Below are 16,803 nucleotides of genomic sequence, written 5' to 3'. Positions count from 1 at the left end.
ACAGATTGGCTGGCTTCAGGAGCATCTTGGTGCCGAGTTCAGATTGTGTTATCCTGGGCATAAGGTGATGGCTGTGTGGGGACTAGGGGAAGATGTAGCTGTAGCCCAAGGGTAGCTGAGATTCTGGATCCCCTGGAAGAGCAGAGCCTCTGAAGGCAAGCTGGGAGGGTGAGGGTGGGGACTCTTCTCTTTCTGGTATGAAACTGGGAGGGAACACAGGCAACTGCGGCTTAGACTTAAGGATCTAACGGGACAGTTTGTGCTCTGGGCATGCCAGGTAAGCGTTCCACCAGCCGAGCTGCATCCCCAGTGCTTTCTTTGCAGTTGCAGGGGTGCAAGGAAGTAGTGACAAAGTCTGTGAGGTACAAGCTTGTTAGCCCAAGTTTACATCTCAGCATCCTTCCAAGGTGTGTTTCAAGCACAATGAGCACACAAATAAGACTGGTCTACAGCAGGACCCGCTGCCACGCCTCCCAAAACACGGTTTCATATTCCTGGGCCAGGGTCCCCCAACACAAGCTTCTCCCGTTTTTTTTCCTCCTAGTCTCTCCCCACGGTCCAAAGTCAGACCCTTCCACCAGCTGCAGCTGCAGTCAGATAGGGCTGAGCAAATCGTGCCACTGGCCCAAGTCCCCCAGAAAGGCAAAACCTTGCCTCTAAACCAGCCTCACTCAGTGAGTGGTTTAGAGGCCACAAACCCTGCCTAGAGGTAAAGGGAAGGCAGGACAGCAGGGATAAGGGCAGGGCCAGCATCCTATAAGCCAGTAGGGGCTCTGGAGCCAACGGCGGCCCACCCAGGCGCTTTCCTCTTCTGCTCCTCCTCACCCCACACTTTTCTCACTCCCCCTCTGACCTCAGCACTCTTTGGGTCTCCCTGCTCACATTCTGAAGCCTTGACCATGTGAGTGAAGGCTGTATGGTCCAGGAAGGCTGGATGTACATCATTTATCACAGCAACCAGCAGGTCAAGGCCCTCAGTATGCAATGAGATCCGCTTCCCATCTACCCTAGGAGAGCTCCAACTGTGGTCCAGAATCCCATTCCTGTTTTTGTGGCTATCCTGTATGAGCAGGGGACATCACCTTCAGCTCGTCACTCTTGGGAAAGTGGCCTTACAAATGATCTCCCCCGTGTCAAGGACAGCAGGAGGAACAGCTGCAGAGTTCTCTAGCCCAGATGCCCCACAGGCAACGATCAAGTTCCTTTCTGTATCACAGAACAGGCCCCACATCTCTGAGGTTAAGGAGGAGACAGACTTCCCTGGTGTGGCAGGACCAAGACCCGACACCAGACAAGGCAAAGGCAGGCCGATCACAGCACCGTTGCCTGCACACGGAATACACCCAATAGAAGATGACTGCCCTCATCTTGGAGTAAGGTTCTCAGAGAGGGTGATGGCCTCTCCCAAAGCACATAGCACCATCTGTAAAACCTGAGCCGAAGTCTGAGGCATCAATTACTACACTGGTGGATCAACAATGCTGAGGGTGGGCACATGACATCTACCCCAGGCCAAGCAAAGGGGCTGTGTGAGCCACGGGATGTAGTTAAGTAGGGATGGTATAAAGCCCGGCCACTGTCCCTAGGCTCTTCCTATGCACTATCTTATGCAACCCCACAGAAGCTCTGGGAGGCGACCACTAACTGCTGCCTTTTGACAGCTGAGACAATAGAGCCCAGCCAGCTGTAGATACAAACCCAAGAGGAGAGCTATGAGGACTACAGGGCTATCTGCAGTCCCCAGTGCCCACTAGTGAGCACACAAAATCCGTTCATCAACTCTCCCAGCTATCCACACCCAGTGGTAACGGCTGAAGACCTGGAGTTGGGAGAGAAGCCATCCCAACTGAGAGAAACTGAGGTTCAGAGGAGTGCCTGAGGCCTAGGCTGTGAGGGGGAGGAAGGGAAGGCAGGCTGCCTACTTAGGGCGGGGTCACCCCAGTTAATAATCCAGTTAATGATTTCTGCTTTGTCCTTATCAGGGAGGGCAAAGTCCAAGGGCAACAGCCAATCAGCAGCCTAGCTTGGTGGTTACCCAGTAGCCTCTGCTGCCAGCCCCCCCCCCGCCCCTCCCCCGGAGCGGTAACCCCTTGGGAGTTGCCTGAGCAAGTCTCTCAGGGAGATGCCACTCTACCCAGAGTGGTCTGTCCCCAGATAGCCCTCTTGGCTCTGCCTAAGACCTCAAGGAGTACCTGCTCAGCACCCCTACACTGAGGAAGGGTTCAGGACCAAGGGGTTGGTATCCATCTCTCCCGACCCCCAGATATAACCCCAGCCACTCCCAGAGAGCAGCTTTCCATGACACATCCCCACCCAAGGTTCCTGTTGCAAATAGATGGACAAATCGATCATGGCGTCCACTGGCAGGGAGCATTTCCTGCCCGCCCTGTGTTGTGTGGATCTGTGATAGGTGTGGGGACAGAGGGATGAGTCAGACCCCCATCTATTCTCTCTTCCCTCCTACCTGGCTCAGGGCCTGAAGGGTGGGGCCAGACATCAGTTCACTACAGACTGGGGCTGGGACATAAGTCCCCCCCTGAGTGGGGCTGGGGGAGGGTTCCAGGTGGGCCCAGGAGGCCTTGTGTCTCCTCCCCAGGAAGGAGAATCTGAGGGATTAAGGAGATCTTGCATCTGGTGTCTCCCTACCCACCTGCTCCTGGGTACATCACCAGTGACAGAGAGGTGACACAGGCCATACAGCCACCCCCATCTCACAACCCAACTAGCAGAGGTTGAGTTGTGGCCTCCCTCCTGAGTTGCCAGGAAGCCTCCACCTGACTCCTGCCCTCTGGAGGGGATGCAAGGATGTTGTCCCCAACTGGTTGCCCTTCCCACGAGGCCTTGATGACAGAGAAAGCTGGGGACTAAACTCAGCCTAGACTACCCAGCTAACCTTGTGTCACAGAGCCTCAGTTCTGACCCCTGGGAAATGGGTTAATTCTGCGCCTCCCTCCTCCCACCAAGCACTCTGTAGTCGACCTTCTTCATCCCATCAGACACCATGAGTTTGGGTTTGTTGGGTGTCTAAAAGTGATCCCATTAGAAGCTTCTACTCTGGTTCGACTAACTTATCCTAGCAGGAAAGCAAGCCAGAGAGGACAATATCCATTTAGGCTCACCCTCTGGCTCAGGGAAGGTGAGACTCGGGCTTCCTCCTCCAGCCCTGGAGGCTCCAAAGGCCAATACCAGCCTCCAAACTCTCAGTGGTCTAATCAAAACCTGCTAGAGACCCAATTCCCTTCATTATCCAACCCCCCCCCCCCGCCATGCTTTGCGGGACATCAAATACAACAGGAGCCCCTAGCATCACCACTAGCACTGCCTCTACCCAGAATCTCCCGTTCACACTCTAAAGTGTCTCTCCCTCCCAGGACTGGGACAGAGAGTTCATCAGAGCTGAGGGCACCATGGAGACCTCTGCCACTGACCCCTATGTTCCAGGTGAGGAAAAAGATCCCAGAGAGGTGAAAGGCTCTGCCTAGGGTCACACAGCTCTCAGTGGCCCATTATGAATTAGTCCTTTGAGGTCTTTATCAAGTCCTCTGAACATGGTCCTCCTCCATCCCTGGACTCTAAGAGGTCAGGGCCCCCACCAACCAGATGAAGAGAAACACACCATCCCTGTACCCAGTTACCTGCTGGGAGCCAATGCATCCTGCCCGGAGGGTCCACTCTTTACAAGCCTTGTGCCCTCCACTCTGAACTGCTGGTGCCTATCTCTAGGGGATTAACTGGGCAGTCACGGGGACCCAGCTGTACCAGCCTCGAGGGGGACGCTCTATCCCAGCCTCCCACCAAAGGCCCAAAGCGCCTTAGCCCCCAGTCTTACTACCGGCCCAGAACAGGGCAGGACATGCCCCCGTGTGCTGAGCTAGTGGGAGTCCTAGGAGGAGGAGGACTCTTCAAGATTGCCCCTTCAAGCAAGAGATGTTCTGTCTCTCAGCCCAGAACCCAAACCATAGAAATCTCTGCCCACTATCCAGAGGAAATGACTGAGGCCATGTGGGAATCTGGACGAGGTCTCAAGGGTCCCCATTTGAGTGTGAGAGCATACATCAGCACCAAGAATGACATATCAGCATCTATAAAATGAGGCTTTACATGTCCTGGATGGGCTTCACTCACACTTATGAGCACACCAAAACTCTTGGTGAACCTCCATCTCACCACCCAATGGGCCCCCTGCCGAGGCCTTCCCCTCTCTAGAGGACTTGAACCAGGTGCCCACCCACCTATTCCCAGGCTCTGGGAGACTTCTGAAGCCTGGCCCTCCTGAGCGGGCCCCACACCCCGCCTGCTCCCCACAGACATTCTTGAGTCTCCTCTTATCTCTCTGGAGGGAGCAGCACAGCCTCCCTGCCAGGCGGCCGCATGGCTAAGCTGTGGCGTCAGCCTCCCACCCCCCTCCCCAGGCCAGGAGGGAAAGTTTGGCTCAGAAGTGTAGAGCCCAGGCCAATTAGGCCCGCCCCTGTGCCCAGAGCTAGGTGGGGGTAGGGTGGGGAAGGAAGTTTGGGGATACCTTCAGGAACCAAGGGGTCCCCGCTCATAGGTCATGAGAGCACCGAACAGGCACAAGACACCCCCAGTCAGTACCTGTGCCCCACAAGGACTGCTGACTTCTCCCCTCTGCTAGGGTCCCTGAGCACTCCTAACCTAGGCACAGCGTAGGGAAGAGAGCTCCCGGGATTGAGGGGTGCTGCCTGGAACCCTCAAATGGCCCAGCTGCCTCAGCTATTGATGACTGAATCTAGTCCAAACCTAACATTTTGGGACCTCTTAGGACTTGTTCTGCCTGGGTGATCAGAACCCTGGAGTGAAGGTGGCTGAGACGTGGGGCTGTCCTCTCCTGGGCTGCTCAGCAAGGAGGAGTGGAGAAATGTCCATTCTGTGGTTCTCCAAGTCACAGAAAGAGAGACAGGGAAAGGTCTCTAGCCCTGGGGAAATCTCTCAAGAACTAGGCACTGAGCTTTAAACTTGGGTCTTGATTTCTATCCCGCAACTCAGTTCTAGTCTGGAATGTCCAGGGCAACAGGTTCTGCTCCAGGAAGGTTCTTCCTGTACTTAGGATCAAGCTGTTAGCTTAGGGGCTAGCAAGAGGGTACGGCAGGAACTAGGCTCCCAACACAGCGGGCATAGATACAGAAGGGGCTCAAGTGCCTGGTTTCACCCTCCAGCGAGGGTCTGAGAAACCCAGCAGGCAGGGAGACGTCAGCCTGCACCTCCCCTCCCCCTCCCACACCAGTCCCTTCCCTCCTGAACCCAGCTCTCAGGGGGGAGGGGCAGTCCTGGAAGAGGGTCAGGAGCTGCCCAGAAAAAGCCCAGGCGGTATTTAGACAAGGAACAGACTCTAAAATCAATGCAGGAGTGAGGAAAAAATTTAGTGGGGCGTGCATGGATCCCCTGGAGAAGGGTCTTTTCAGGTCAAGGTGAGGGGGACCAGGTCACTCCTGATGCAGGGAAACATTACTCCTGTGTCAGGTGTGAGGGATCCAGCCCTGAGGAGCCTCATGGGGCTGGTGGGATGGGTGCACAGGTAGCTGGTGGCAGAGATGCCAGCTTCAAGGGAGTTCCATACTAGGTAAGCACACTAAAGAGAGGGAAGCAGTGGCTGCTTAAAAGAGAAATTCAGTCTTAGGGGAGGAAGCAGCATTGCCCAAGACATGTGACAGTCCCAAAGGGCATCCCAATCTCCAAGGGTGTCTCAGCCTCCAGGAAGCACAGTCAGGAGGTCCCAGCTTCCAGGGGGTAGGCTAGGCTCCGGGGTCCCAGTCTTAAGGGCTACGGTAAGTCCACAATAGATGGAGCTGGAGCCTGGCATGGATGGAGTAGCAGGGAAGTGGATACAGGATCTCCAGGCTGGAGAAGTGTGCTGAGGATTGGAGTGTTACCATTTAGTGGGACTACAGGACTTCAAGTCTCCAAGGAGGATTTAGCACGGAAGGTAGCCCAACTCTAAAGAAGCTGAGTGCTGAAGGCAGACGGGAAGCCCAAGTCTAGCGAGCATGGGCAGATACCTCCTGGAGACTACCAATCTCGAAGCCATTTACCTCTCTGTTGCCAGTCTGGAGTAGAGTCCCTACCAAAGGAGGCCTTCTGGGGGTCCTTGCATGGTGGGAACCCCATGGAAGTCCTGTCCTCTGGGAGATCTGCTGGCATATCCCACTGTAGGAGGTTGGTCGCCCAGCCATCCCCACGGTCTCTCACCTTCGAAGAAGCGCTGCAGCGCTTCGGTCTCGTCCACCACCTCCATGGCCTGCCTGCCCGGCGTGTGCGCTCCGGCCGCAGCCCCGCTACAGCGTGGCCCGGGGGCGCGGCATTGCCGGCGCGGCCCGCGCGACAGTCCCGGCTGGGCTCCCGCTACAGTCCCACCAGGCTCGCCTCACGCTCGCTACCCGGAGCCCTAGCCGGGACTCCGCCTGCCCCGCGCCCCGCCCGCCGCCCGCCGCGCCCTCTTGCGGTAGACCTGAGCCACAGTCTCGGGTAGCAGGACGCCCCGCCGCTTGCAGGGGGCGCTCGACGGGTAACCCTCGCATTGAAGTTGTGGCATCGGTCGCTTTTCACGCTCTCCTTGAATGGGTAAGGTTCCAGGTTACGAGTCTAAAGTTTTTCAGAAACAGATCTCAGAGATGGCTCCTATTCTTTTTGCTACCCACCTTATCCCAGTGAAAGCAACATGCATGCACCAAAGGAATGTTTGTAATGTTCGAGGTCAGCACAGAACACTCTACAGGTGTGTTGCCTCCGTTAATTGGGGCACGTCTTTACCACAGAGAAACTTTTTTTTTTCCCGGAGACAGGTCTCACTATGTAGTTCTGGCTGTTATGGCGCTCACTACGATTCGCCTTCTTGTACCTCCCGAGTGTAGGGACTAAAGGCCTTCATCACCACACCCAGCTGGAAGGAATTATAATTTTCTTAAGGGCCCCGTCTAAAGAAATGCTTCTACGTAGAGCTCTCTAGATTGATGGAAATACTCTAGGTGTGGTCATGAGCCACAGTGGCAGCTGAACACCTGAAATGTGGTCCTGGTCATTTAGACTTTTCAGCTGGATTTTCTTTTAGTTTGAGCTTAGTTAGTCATGTGGGATCATAGTGGTAGTGGACAGGGGACCACTGCCCTAGTGAAGAGAGACTTGAAAGCTTAGCCTGAAATCGTGTAGGGTGAAGCCACTCCTGTTTTCACTCTCACCCCCTTGCTCCTCTCCACAGCATCTCTCCTGCACGATTGTCCCCCCTAAACCATTCTTCATAAAGTAGAAACCAGATCACACCACACTTTTGATAAACAAAACAAAACAAAACAAAACAGTGGTTTCCCCTGGTTGAGGGGAGGCAGGAGGATCGCAAGTGCAAAGTCAGTGGGGGCTACAAAGTGAGGCCCTGTCTCAACACACATAACACACACACACACACACACACACACACACACACACACACACACACCAATAACAGCCCAGAAGGGTGGGAGAACTTGCTATCTAATCAAGATACTAACGTAGTCAGCCTAGAACTCTTGACTCCTGGCAGTGGCCGCTGGACTAAGGTGGGAAGCTAGCCCAGTTCTGCAGGTAGTGACCCCATGAGCTCCTCTAATTCCCTCCTGCCTCCCTCTTTCTCAGTGGCCAGCATGGGGGAAGGGCAGCCAGAGCCTGAGCTCCAGATGTGGCCCAGTCAGCAGGCTTGCGGGGCCCTTCGAGGAGGGCGTGGGGGAGGGGGTGCCCAGGCCGGCGGGTGCTTCACAATGAGGTTTTGTCCCTCTGGGGGCGGTTCTCAGAGCCGCCTCTCTTAGGTATATAGAGTGGGATTTTGCTGGAGGCCCAGCTGTGGGCACTGACCACAGCTCCCTCTTACCAGCCGCGGCCCACACCGAGGGGGGAGGGGGCCACACTGAGCGGCCCATTCTTTTCCAACTCCATGTACCCAGAGGTTTGTCTCCTCTGCAGACTCCCCTAAGACAATTGTTATTCTGCACTCTGGTCCCTCCTCCAATCAGGGTCAGGCCTGCTTGTAGACAAAGTGAACACCCAGTCATGCCTTGCAACTCTGAAAGATGAATTTATTTCCTGAGTTGCCTGGGACAACTAGAGAAATAATACCCCTTTGAAACGCCAACTACCCCAAGATCATTCCTGCGTACTCTACCCATAAATTCTATGTCTAAATGTCTGTCTCAGGGTGGGCTGGTGACTTCAGTACTGATCTTGTCAGGTCCTTAAGGGCTGAGGATGGGGTGACCCACTGTGACATAATCAAGACAATGAATGCTCTCAAATCCAGGGTAGACCTGAGGTTAGACCAGGCAGGAAGAAGGCCCCTTTTAATTTCATGGGAGCGGGGCCCTGCCACCTCCCTATTCCACTAGGGCCACGGAGCAAAAGTGAAGCCACACCCCAGGGCCTCCCATGTCTGGGCTGGAGGGAAGGCGGAGGCTTAGACACCGTGATGAAGTTGAAGTCCAAGCGCAGGAGGGCCTACCCCAAAGCAGGGTGATGCTGGGGCTAGTAAGAGCCTAGGAAGACTTTTGTACCAGATTTTGTCATCTGTAGAGATGGCTGCCATCTGCTGTGTGACCCTGAGCAAGCCACAGTACCTCTCTGGCCATTTGCTCTGCTTCTGCCCCATCAGGCTCAGTATCATTTGCAGTATAGTAAGAGGGGAAACCACTATGAGAGGAGGGTCCTAGGCTAGGACAAGCCTCTGGATTTGGTCCTACTTCTGTCTGTACCTCTTGTGTGACCCAGGGCAGGCTGTTTCTGCTGTTGTCTAGATCCATCAAGTAGGGTCATACTGGACTTGGGAGGCAGTCTGAGTGGGAAGGAGGTGGAGTCGAAGCTTGGCTGGGCCAAGGGTGGCTACACCAAGCTCTGCAGGCCACACTGAGACCAGTTGGAGAAACAGCGCCCTCTGCTGTGTGGAAGTTTCACGGTTTGAGGCTGGCAGGATGATCAGCACTGCCTGTTTACCCTGCGCTCCTCCTGCTATTCCCCAGCCTCAGTGCTCTGGATCCAGGTTAGGCTGTGTCCCTGTGGCTTCCCAGGTGTTTACACTTTCCCAGAGAAGCCCTCAGCAAAGCTTCTAGTGGCTTCAACACTTCAGTGCTACCTCTCTGGGATTGCCATTCCTGCTATAGCTCATAGCACGGGGTGAAAGGCAAGGGGTGGGCAGGCCTGGTGGAACCAGCCTGGGATTCCAATCGCTGGTTCTACATCTGGGGCAGTTCACCTACTCCTGAGTCTCAGTGCTCTCTGGGAGGGAAAAGGGACAACATGCTTCAAGTGTAGTATGTGACAGATACTAACCCTTCCCCCAGTATAGCTTGCTTAGGCAGGACTCAACAAGTGACTGGTCTCAAGCGCTCAGGATTCAAGGGGACTTCCACCTGCTTGATGTAACTCAGCGCTGTCCTGGGCCTGGGCACTGACATGGCAGGAAGCCAGGGAAAAATACAGGGCTCTCCCTAGCGCAGCAAACCGTATCTGTATATTATTTTTAAGTTTCTATTATGTTTGTGCATTTATTTTGGGGGAGGTGTGAATGCCTGTGGAGATCAGAGGACAGTTTGGTGGCAGGCATTTCTTACCATGATTCCTGGGAAGCAAACTCAGGTGGCCCAGCTTAGGGACAAGTGCCTTGACCTACCTACAGAGCCATCTTGCTGGCTTAGCACGTAATTTTAACAAAACCATGGAAACTGTATCAACCTCGAGCCCCACAGTTCTAACCCGCTGGGCTGTTCTTGCACCTTCCTACATGCCTTCTGTCTTTGGGGGCACAAAAGGCTTGGTCCCAAGAATCCTCAGGTTTTCCCCTCCGGCTTTCTGGCTCCTCTAGGGAATGGTCTCAGAGGTCCTCATTCCCTGGTAGCTGTGACCTTGGCAGCATGTCCCCACACTGCCTCCATTCTCACCTGATGAAAAGACAGGAGGCAGAGGTGTGCTTCTACATCCAGTTTATACACAGCTCTATACAATATACAGAAAACTTTATATACAGATATATTTATAGAATAAGCTATATTAATGTCTCTCCTTTTTACAGCAATATTAGTGTGGATCTTTCATACATTAAGTACAAAAAAGTCACGGGAGAATGGCACACGGAGTGCAGAGGGTTGTGAGGGCCTGCCTGCTCGCTACTATTTGCATATGCAAGTCCCCCAGATCCCTGGGAGGACAGGCCAGTGCATGGCTGGGAGAGCTTGTGCTGTGGGTCTGGGGGCAGTGTGGGGGTCAATCTGAACTGGGATGAAGGGGGTGGCTCAGACCCCCCCAGATGTGGCATGGAGTGATAGGAACGTGCAGCACACCCACCCTTCTGGGGTCAGGCAGGGAGAGGACAGGGAAGGGGTGGGCTGGCCCTGGGTGTCTAGGGCTGAGTCCAAGCCTGCCCCAGCCCCAAGCCTGTAACACAGTATGGCTGCAGCCTTGGGGGTGGGGGGTATGTCCCTGATGGCTCAGTCCTAGGCACAGGGGCACACCCTAGAGGAGCCCCCCACACCTACCCTGGCAGAGGAAGAGTTAAAAGGCCAAATCCACAACTCTCCTTGCTGCTGGCTGGGTGCTTGTTGGGTTGTTTCTCTGATTTAAAATTCTGTCTAACGTTTGAATTTTAATAACCACTGATTTTTAATTTACTTCTGTGCTAGGCTGAGGCACTGCCTTGGCAGGGGGCAGAGTGGCCAAGAGTCTGGTGAGGTGGGGGGGGGGGGTCACAGAGCAAGGGGAGGCCCAGCTCCCAGGTCTCTGTCTTCATCTGTTAGGGTAGATAGCTATCCAGGCCACCCCAGCTGTGGGGATTAGAGTTGGAGCTGGGGCCCAGATACCAGTGACCATGAGGTGGTCAGGGGAGCCTAGGTAGCCCAGAGAGGCTGTGAGTGGGGCTAGAGTGGTAGGGACTATTTTTCCAAGGAGACGAGGGCTTGAGTGGGCAGTTGCTTGCCTGCACACCCCTGTAACTGGCTTGTCCCAAGGCTTCACTTCACAGGCTATATTCTTGGCAGGTTAGGAGCATCAGGAGGCAGGCAAGGTGGGGAAGGCGGGCAGCCCTCTGCAGCCCCTTTCCTCAGGAGTGGTGCACATCCATGCACATGCACACACACGCCTGACACTAGCATGCACAACCTCCCCACCCCAGCATGGGGAAAAGGCTAGGTTCCTACCTCCTGGACTGCTTCTCCAAACCGTAGGGAAACCACGAAGGCCTCAGGCTACCCTGGGACAGCCCCAGTAACTGGCCCCTCCCCTCAACAGTGGGCAGGGGTTTCCAGCCAGGATTTAAGATACCCTACTCTTGGCCCCTCTTCTTATGGGCAGAACATAATGGGAGGTGGAGCCCAGACCCAGAAAGGAGCTAAGTAGCCAGGAGAGCAAGTGGGCAGAGGCATGTTTGGTTTCAGACCCCAGAGCCCGGAGCTGCCTAGGCATGGTGGGGTAACATAAAGGGGTCAGGCAGGATACCCAGGAGATGGGGCTTTGGATGCCTTCCTTCTTCCCAGGGCCCTGACTCTGCAGCCAGGGATGATGTCACAGGAGTGTCCACCACCCTTTGATTGGCCAGAGTCCTGGGGGTGAGGGAGGGAGAAGGTGAGCCAGGAAGCCAGGGAGTGGCAGGTAGGCAGGCAGACCCAGTGGCCAGGACCCATGAAGATAAGGGCCACCAGGCAGAGAAGGGGTGGCCCTGACCCCACTCACCTCCAGGCCCCTCTGGTCCTCAGGGGACAATGAACACATGATTAGGGGTGGGGCTTGCAAGCCCAGGAAACAACCTGAGCAAAGCCCAGCAGATTCTGTAAACATACACAGCACTGTGGGCCACCTTGGCGGGGATCACCCCAGGGGGCTGGCCAGCAGGCACCAGATCTGGGGGATAGTGATCAGGGCAGGTGCCAACGTGAACGGGACCTATGAGAGTGTGTGGAGAGGGGGCTGCTTTCTGCCTCGGCTCTGGGAGAGGAGCTGAAGGGCAGTGACAGGAAGCTAGCTTGCCTAGTCCCATTCCCAGAACAGAGATACCAGGCTGCCCACACAGGGGAGTCAGGCTGAGGGCTGAGGATTGACCATCCAACCTCAAGTCTCCTCCCTGTACCAAACCCACCCGGATTTTTCCCAGACATCTTGGTTCTGAGGGTCCTAGGCTGAGGTAGGGATGTGGACCCCCTGCTCAGCAGCAACGCTCCAGGGCCTGAGGCCACTTGGCCTCTGGGAGCCTCTCCTCAAAGCTACTGGGCCCCAAGTGGCCATTAGGTACCCACAGAGCCTTGAGTTCTGGTTGGGGTGGAGCTAGCAGCCACTGCCAGGTGCTAGCGTGCTGAGATGACCAAATCATCTTGCTTGGTAGGGCTGGCCCCGTGGCCTGTGGGGGTGGAAGTCCGGATCTTGTCTGTGGCCAGACACTCCTGGCTGCTGAGGCCCGTGGGGGTCAGGTCCATGAGCTCCCCGGAGGAGCTGAGTGGGAAAGAGGGTGAGAGTGAGATGCCAGAGGAGGGGTCGGCAGATCCTGCAAAGAGCCTTGGGGGCTTGGGTACCAGATTGGGCTCAAATTGGGCCCGAAGCAAGATTTCCTGTTGGCTGGGGGACTTGGGGCCCTCAACATAGTCACTAGTGGGGCTCTCAGGCATCACCATGCAGTAGAGGTCCTGGAAGGAGCTGCTCTTGCTGTCCAGGTTGAAGAGGCTGTCGATGAACTCAGCAAATTCTAGCACCTGAGGGCTGGGTGAGTCCCCCAGGCGCCCATTGTGCAGTGCCAGATCTCCTCGGGGGGCCACCCCACCACCCTCGCCGCCTGCTGCCTCCTCTTCTTCATTGGTTGCACTTGGGGGTCGCTCAGGAGTGACACCCCCGCTGCCCAGAGCTGCCTCCAGGGGTTGGGTATCCTGTGAGTGCTTGGACAGGCTGTCGGCTGCCAGAAGCTCTGTGCGCGAGCTGAGGGATGGGTTCTCCTCTGGAATGGCCGGATCGATGTAAAAGAGGTGGCCCTCATCACGCTCCAGTACCGCGTGGAGGCTGGGTGAGCCTCGGATGCTGCGGAAGCCCGAGGAACGGCGTGAGTCGAAGCTGTACAGCGATTCAGTGTCTGAGAGGCTCTCCATGGTGGCCAGCGGTGCCCGCCGGGACTGTAGCTCTGCCGCCAGCCGCTCCTGGGTGGTCAGCAGTAACAGCTCTACAGGGTCTTGGCGGGCTGCTGATGCGGCAGCCACTGGGGACAGCAGCCGCCCCTCAGAGAAGCCCTCCAGGCTCATCTCAGACTGAGACTTGCTTCTGCAGGGGAAGAGCATAAGGATGAGACTCAGAAGGACTGAGGAGACCCCTACTTCCCAGGCTAGAAGGAAGTGGTGGGGGAACAAGGGCAGAATTAATTCAGTCCTTGTTGAAAGGTTTGGAGGCAGGGAATCCTGACTTTTGAAAACCAACTCATAGTGTCTGGAGAGATGGCTCAGTGCTGTAAATAGCACTGGCTGTGGCTGGAGAGATGGCTCAGAGATTAAGAGGTTGTTCTTCCAGAGGTTCTGAGTTCAATTCCCAGCAAAGACATGGTGGCTTATACCCGTCTGTAATGAGATCTGGTGCCCTCTTCTGGCCTGCAGGCATTCATGCAGGCGGAACACTGTATACTTAATAAACAAATAAATAAATCTAAAAAAAAAAAAAAAAGCACTGGCTGTTCTTCCAGAGGACTTGAATTTGATTCCCAAAATCCACATGGTGGCTTACAACCATCTGTAACTCCAGTTCCAGGAGATCCAACACCCTCTTCTGACCTACAAGGGCACCAGACATGGTACACAGGCATACTTGCAGGCAAAATGCCCACACACATGAAAAAATAAATTAAAGTCAGGTGGTGGTGGCACACACCTTTAATCCCAGAGCTCAGGAAGCAGAGACAGGCAGATCTCTGTGAGTTCAAGGCCAGCCTGGGGTACAGAGCAAGTTCCAGGACAGGTTTCAAAGTTACACAGAGAAACCCTGTCTTGAAAAACCAAAATTAATTAATTAAAAAAAAAGCCAATTCATAGGACTGGAGATATGCCTCAGAGGTTACAAGTGCTTCTGCCCAGTCGTGAGACATGGCTTCGGATCCTACCACCCATATCAGGCCACTCACAACCCCCAGTAACTCTTGCTCCAGAGAATTCAGCGCCCTCTTCTGGTCTCCATGGGCACCCACACATATGTGTACATATGCTTACATACACAGAGATAAATAATAAAAATAAATCTAAAATAAAATGAGATAAACCCAATTCATAAGAAGCTAAGATAGAAAACAAAAGGCTGATGCTAGGTAGACAGGAGTGGGATCCCCAAAAGGCCTAAGACCCACCAATAGCATTAAGATTTCTGGAGGAGTCTGGGTTCTATGCATCCATACCCATGATGGTACTAACCCATTAGGACATGAAGAGATTGGCTGCTCTGGCTCACTCATGAGGCTATAGTAAATGGGAGACACAGAGGGAAGGATAGAGAACAGGGAGGAAGGGGAGAGGGATTCTGCCCCCCAACTTTCAGACCAGCACTTCCAGTGCCTCTTCTATCCCTTCCTCACCCTGGGGTTCCCCCACACCTCCTATGCTGGAGAGGGGCAGCAAACTCTGCAGCCACCTTGCTCCGTTGGGAAGGAAGGAGGAGTTGGGAAATAGGTGGTTGTCTCCCGTATAGTGGCCAAGGACAGACTGAGTTCTTCATGGAGACATGTAACCACCACAAGAAACACACAAGGAAGGATGTCTGAGGTGTGTCCCTACCAAAGACCAGGAAGCAGTGACATCTTACTTCTCAGCAGCCAGATTTATAAGAAAGGATGCAAGGCCTGGGAGTCAGGGTCCCAGAAAGGCAGGACAACCTTCCCCTAGAAGGGGCGCCACTCTAGAACCCGCCATGATGTGTGTGCACATCTGTGAGAGCATGTGTATGCCTTGGTGCCTGTGTGCAGCTGGATCATACATACCTGTGTGCTATGGGTGTGGCACAATACAGCCATACTTTTACATGTCTACCTGTCCAAGTGTGCCCATAACCATGTGTGTTCTGCCTGCCTTGGTATGTGTCCTGTGTGGAGTATTTCCTATGAGGAACGCTTGTCGTAAGCCCCACTGTATATGCATGCCTATGTAAGTACACAGAACTAATTAAGAATGGGCAAATTGGTGTTTAGGTCTGGTGTATATGGGTCTGTGTGTGCCTTGAAACCTCTCAGACTTCCTGGAACCATGCCTCCCTCCCCAGACACTGATGGCAAGGTGAGAGACAGCTACAGAAGAGAGAGCAAGATTCTGAGCAGTGTTTAACTCCCACATTGAGCATATGGACACGGTTTTGCGGATATGCACAGGCCAACAGGCACACAGAATGCATGGATGTTCATGTACACAGCTATGCAGATTCTGGACCCACACTCCCTGGGGGTGGAGTGGGGATGGGAGACTTACTTGACACTGCTGTTGCGATGGTCTGCAGCAGGCAGCTCCAGGGCCAGGCCGGTGGGCAGAGGTGGCCCCGTGGGCAGCGGCTGCTGTTGGAAGATTAGCTCAGGAGTGAGGTCTACCTCAGTGGGGCTCACCATGACCTTAGCAGCAGAAAGCAGTGCTGTCTTTCCCTTGTTGTAATTCTCCAGCACCTGAGGAAAGGATGGGGGGTGGGGCTGATGGTAGAGGGGTGGCCAGCCCAGTGCTGTGGCTTCCCAGAGCAAATAGCCTGATGGTTCAGTGGCCTGGGACTAGCCATGGGATGCTTGTCCCTAGAACAGCCAAGCTGGACTACACTTCTCTTTCTAGTCCTTCAGTGGCCCATGAAGGTAAATGCTGTCCCACTTAGCTACATATGTGGTAACGGCCAACTTGCCTTCAGGGCTTCTACTTCCGCCTTTCTCTGGGATAGACCCCTAGGAATCTTCTGAATTCTCTCTTCCCTACCATGGGCCACGTGGTATGTGGAAAGAGCCACGAGTGTAGAGTGCAAAGGTTGCAGGTCTTTCTGACTGTCAGGGCCCTGCTGGGGACTGTGGCTGGCCTGTCTCAGGACCCCGTCTTTCAAGAGGGATATGGGGACCCAGTCGCTAGGACAGCCATGGGCTCTGCCTGCACTCACCTTGTTAAGCCCCTCCATGACCACGTAGGGCAGGTGCTCATGCAGCATGGCTGGTGAGATGATCACCTCGTTAAAGGCTTTGTTGTCACCCCAGATGGCGAAGTATGTGGGCTCCTCCTGCTCACAGCAGCTGAGAGGGACACAGGTAGGGAAGAAAAGGGTCTGAGGCTCTGCTCTGGGCACTTACTTAGGGACTAGGCTGGATTTGGAGGCCCCTGTCTACCCTGGGCTGCAGGTCAGTGCTCCCTTCCAGGCTACTTTGCCCGTAGCCTAAAAAGGCTGACCTGGAGCCTCAGTTGCAGTCCCTACAAGGCCTCCAGTTTGCTTTTGGTCTAAACTCCATCTGCTACCCCTGGGCAGGGCTCAGCTCTCCAGCTTTTTGTCGGGGATTGGGGGTCAATCTGTGTTAAGAGAGCTCAGGGCCCGGGGCTCTGAGAGTGTGGCAGGAGAGCCTACCTACTGGTACACTGTTCTTGCATATGCCTTGGCCACAGTCTTGCCCATATGTGTCTGTCACTAATGCAGGGACACTGAGGGATGAGCTGGCTCAGAGCCTGGTGGCTGTCATAGGTCATCCACTCCTAAATACATCAGGCTTAGGAAGAGCTGCCAGTCAAGGCCTGGCAGGGGTGCAAGGCAGAGGTGGGACAGGCCTCAGTTTGGCCCAGCTGGACTGCCACCTTTGGGTCATGTCCCTGACACCTGCTTCTAGAT

At 54.7% G+C, this 16,803-nt stretch overlaps 2 protein-coding genes across 4 annotated transcripts in view; both read right to left on the bottom strand.

The window, feature by feature from the left end:
* Myrf (myelin regulatory factor) overlaps nucleotides 1–6,378 on the bottom strand; it is a 31,910-nt gene extending 25,532 nt beyond the window's left edge. For all 3 annotated transcript variants that reach the window (XM_041662074.1, XM_041662076.1, XM_041662075.1), the window contains exon 1: nucleotides 6,205–6,378. In XM_041662074.1, the coding sequence (XP_041518008.1) occupies nucleotides 6,205–6,250 (46 nt within the window). In that variant the 5' untranslated portion in view covers nucleotides 6,251–6,378. The remainder of the gene's footprint in view (nucleotides 1–6,204) is intronic.
* Nucleotides 6,379–9,939: 3,561 nt separating this feature from the next.
* The window catches only part of Dagla (diacylglycerol lipase alpha), a 58,134-nt gene continuing 51,270 nt past the window's right edge, over nucleotides 9,940–16,803 (bottom strand). The window contains exons 18-20 of the mRNA XM_041661456.1: nucleotides 16,090–16,219; nucleotides 15,432–15,619; nucleotides 9,940–13,257 (exon numbers count right to left, since the gene is read on the bottom strand). Coding sequence (XP_041517390.1) covers nucleotides 12,300–13,257; nucleotides 15,432–15,619; nucleotides 16,090–16,219 — 1,276 coding nt within the window. The 3' untranslated portion in view covers nucleotides 9,940–12,299. The remainder of the gene's footprint in view (nucleotides 13,258–15,431; nucleotides 15,620–16,089; nucleotides 16,220–16,803) is intronic.

Source organism: Microtus oregoni, unplaced genomic scaffold, assembly GCF_018167655.1.
Source record: "Microtus oregoni isolate MIOR12 unplaced genomic scaffold, Mior012 000012F_ref0000307, whole genome shotgun sequence".
NCBI lineage: Eukaryota > Metazoa > Chordata > Mammalia > Rodentia > Cricetidae > Microtus > Microtus oregoni.
Note: the sequence above shows the minus strand (reverse complement) of the source record. Positions and strands in the feature narration are given on the sequence as shown.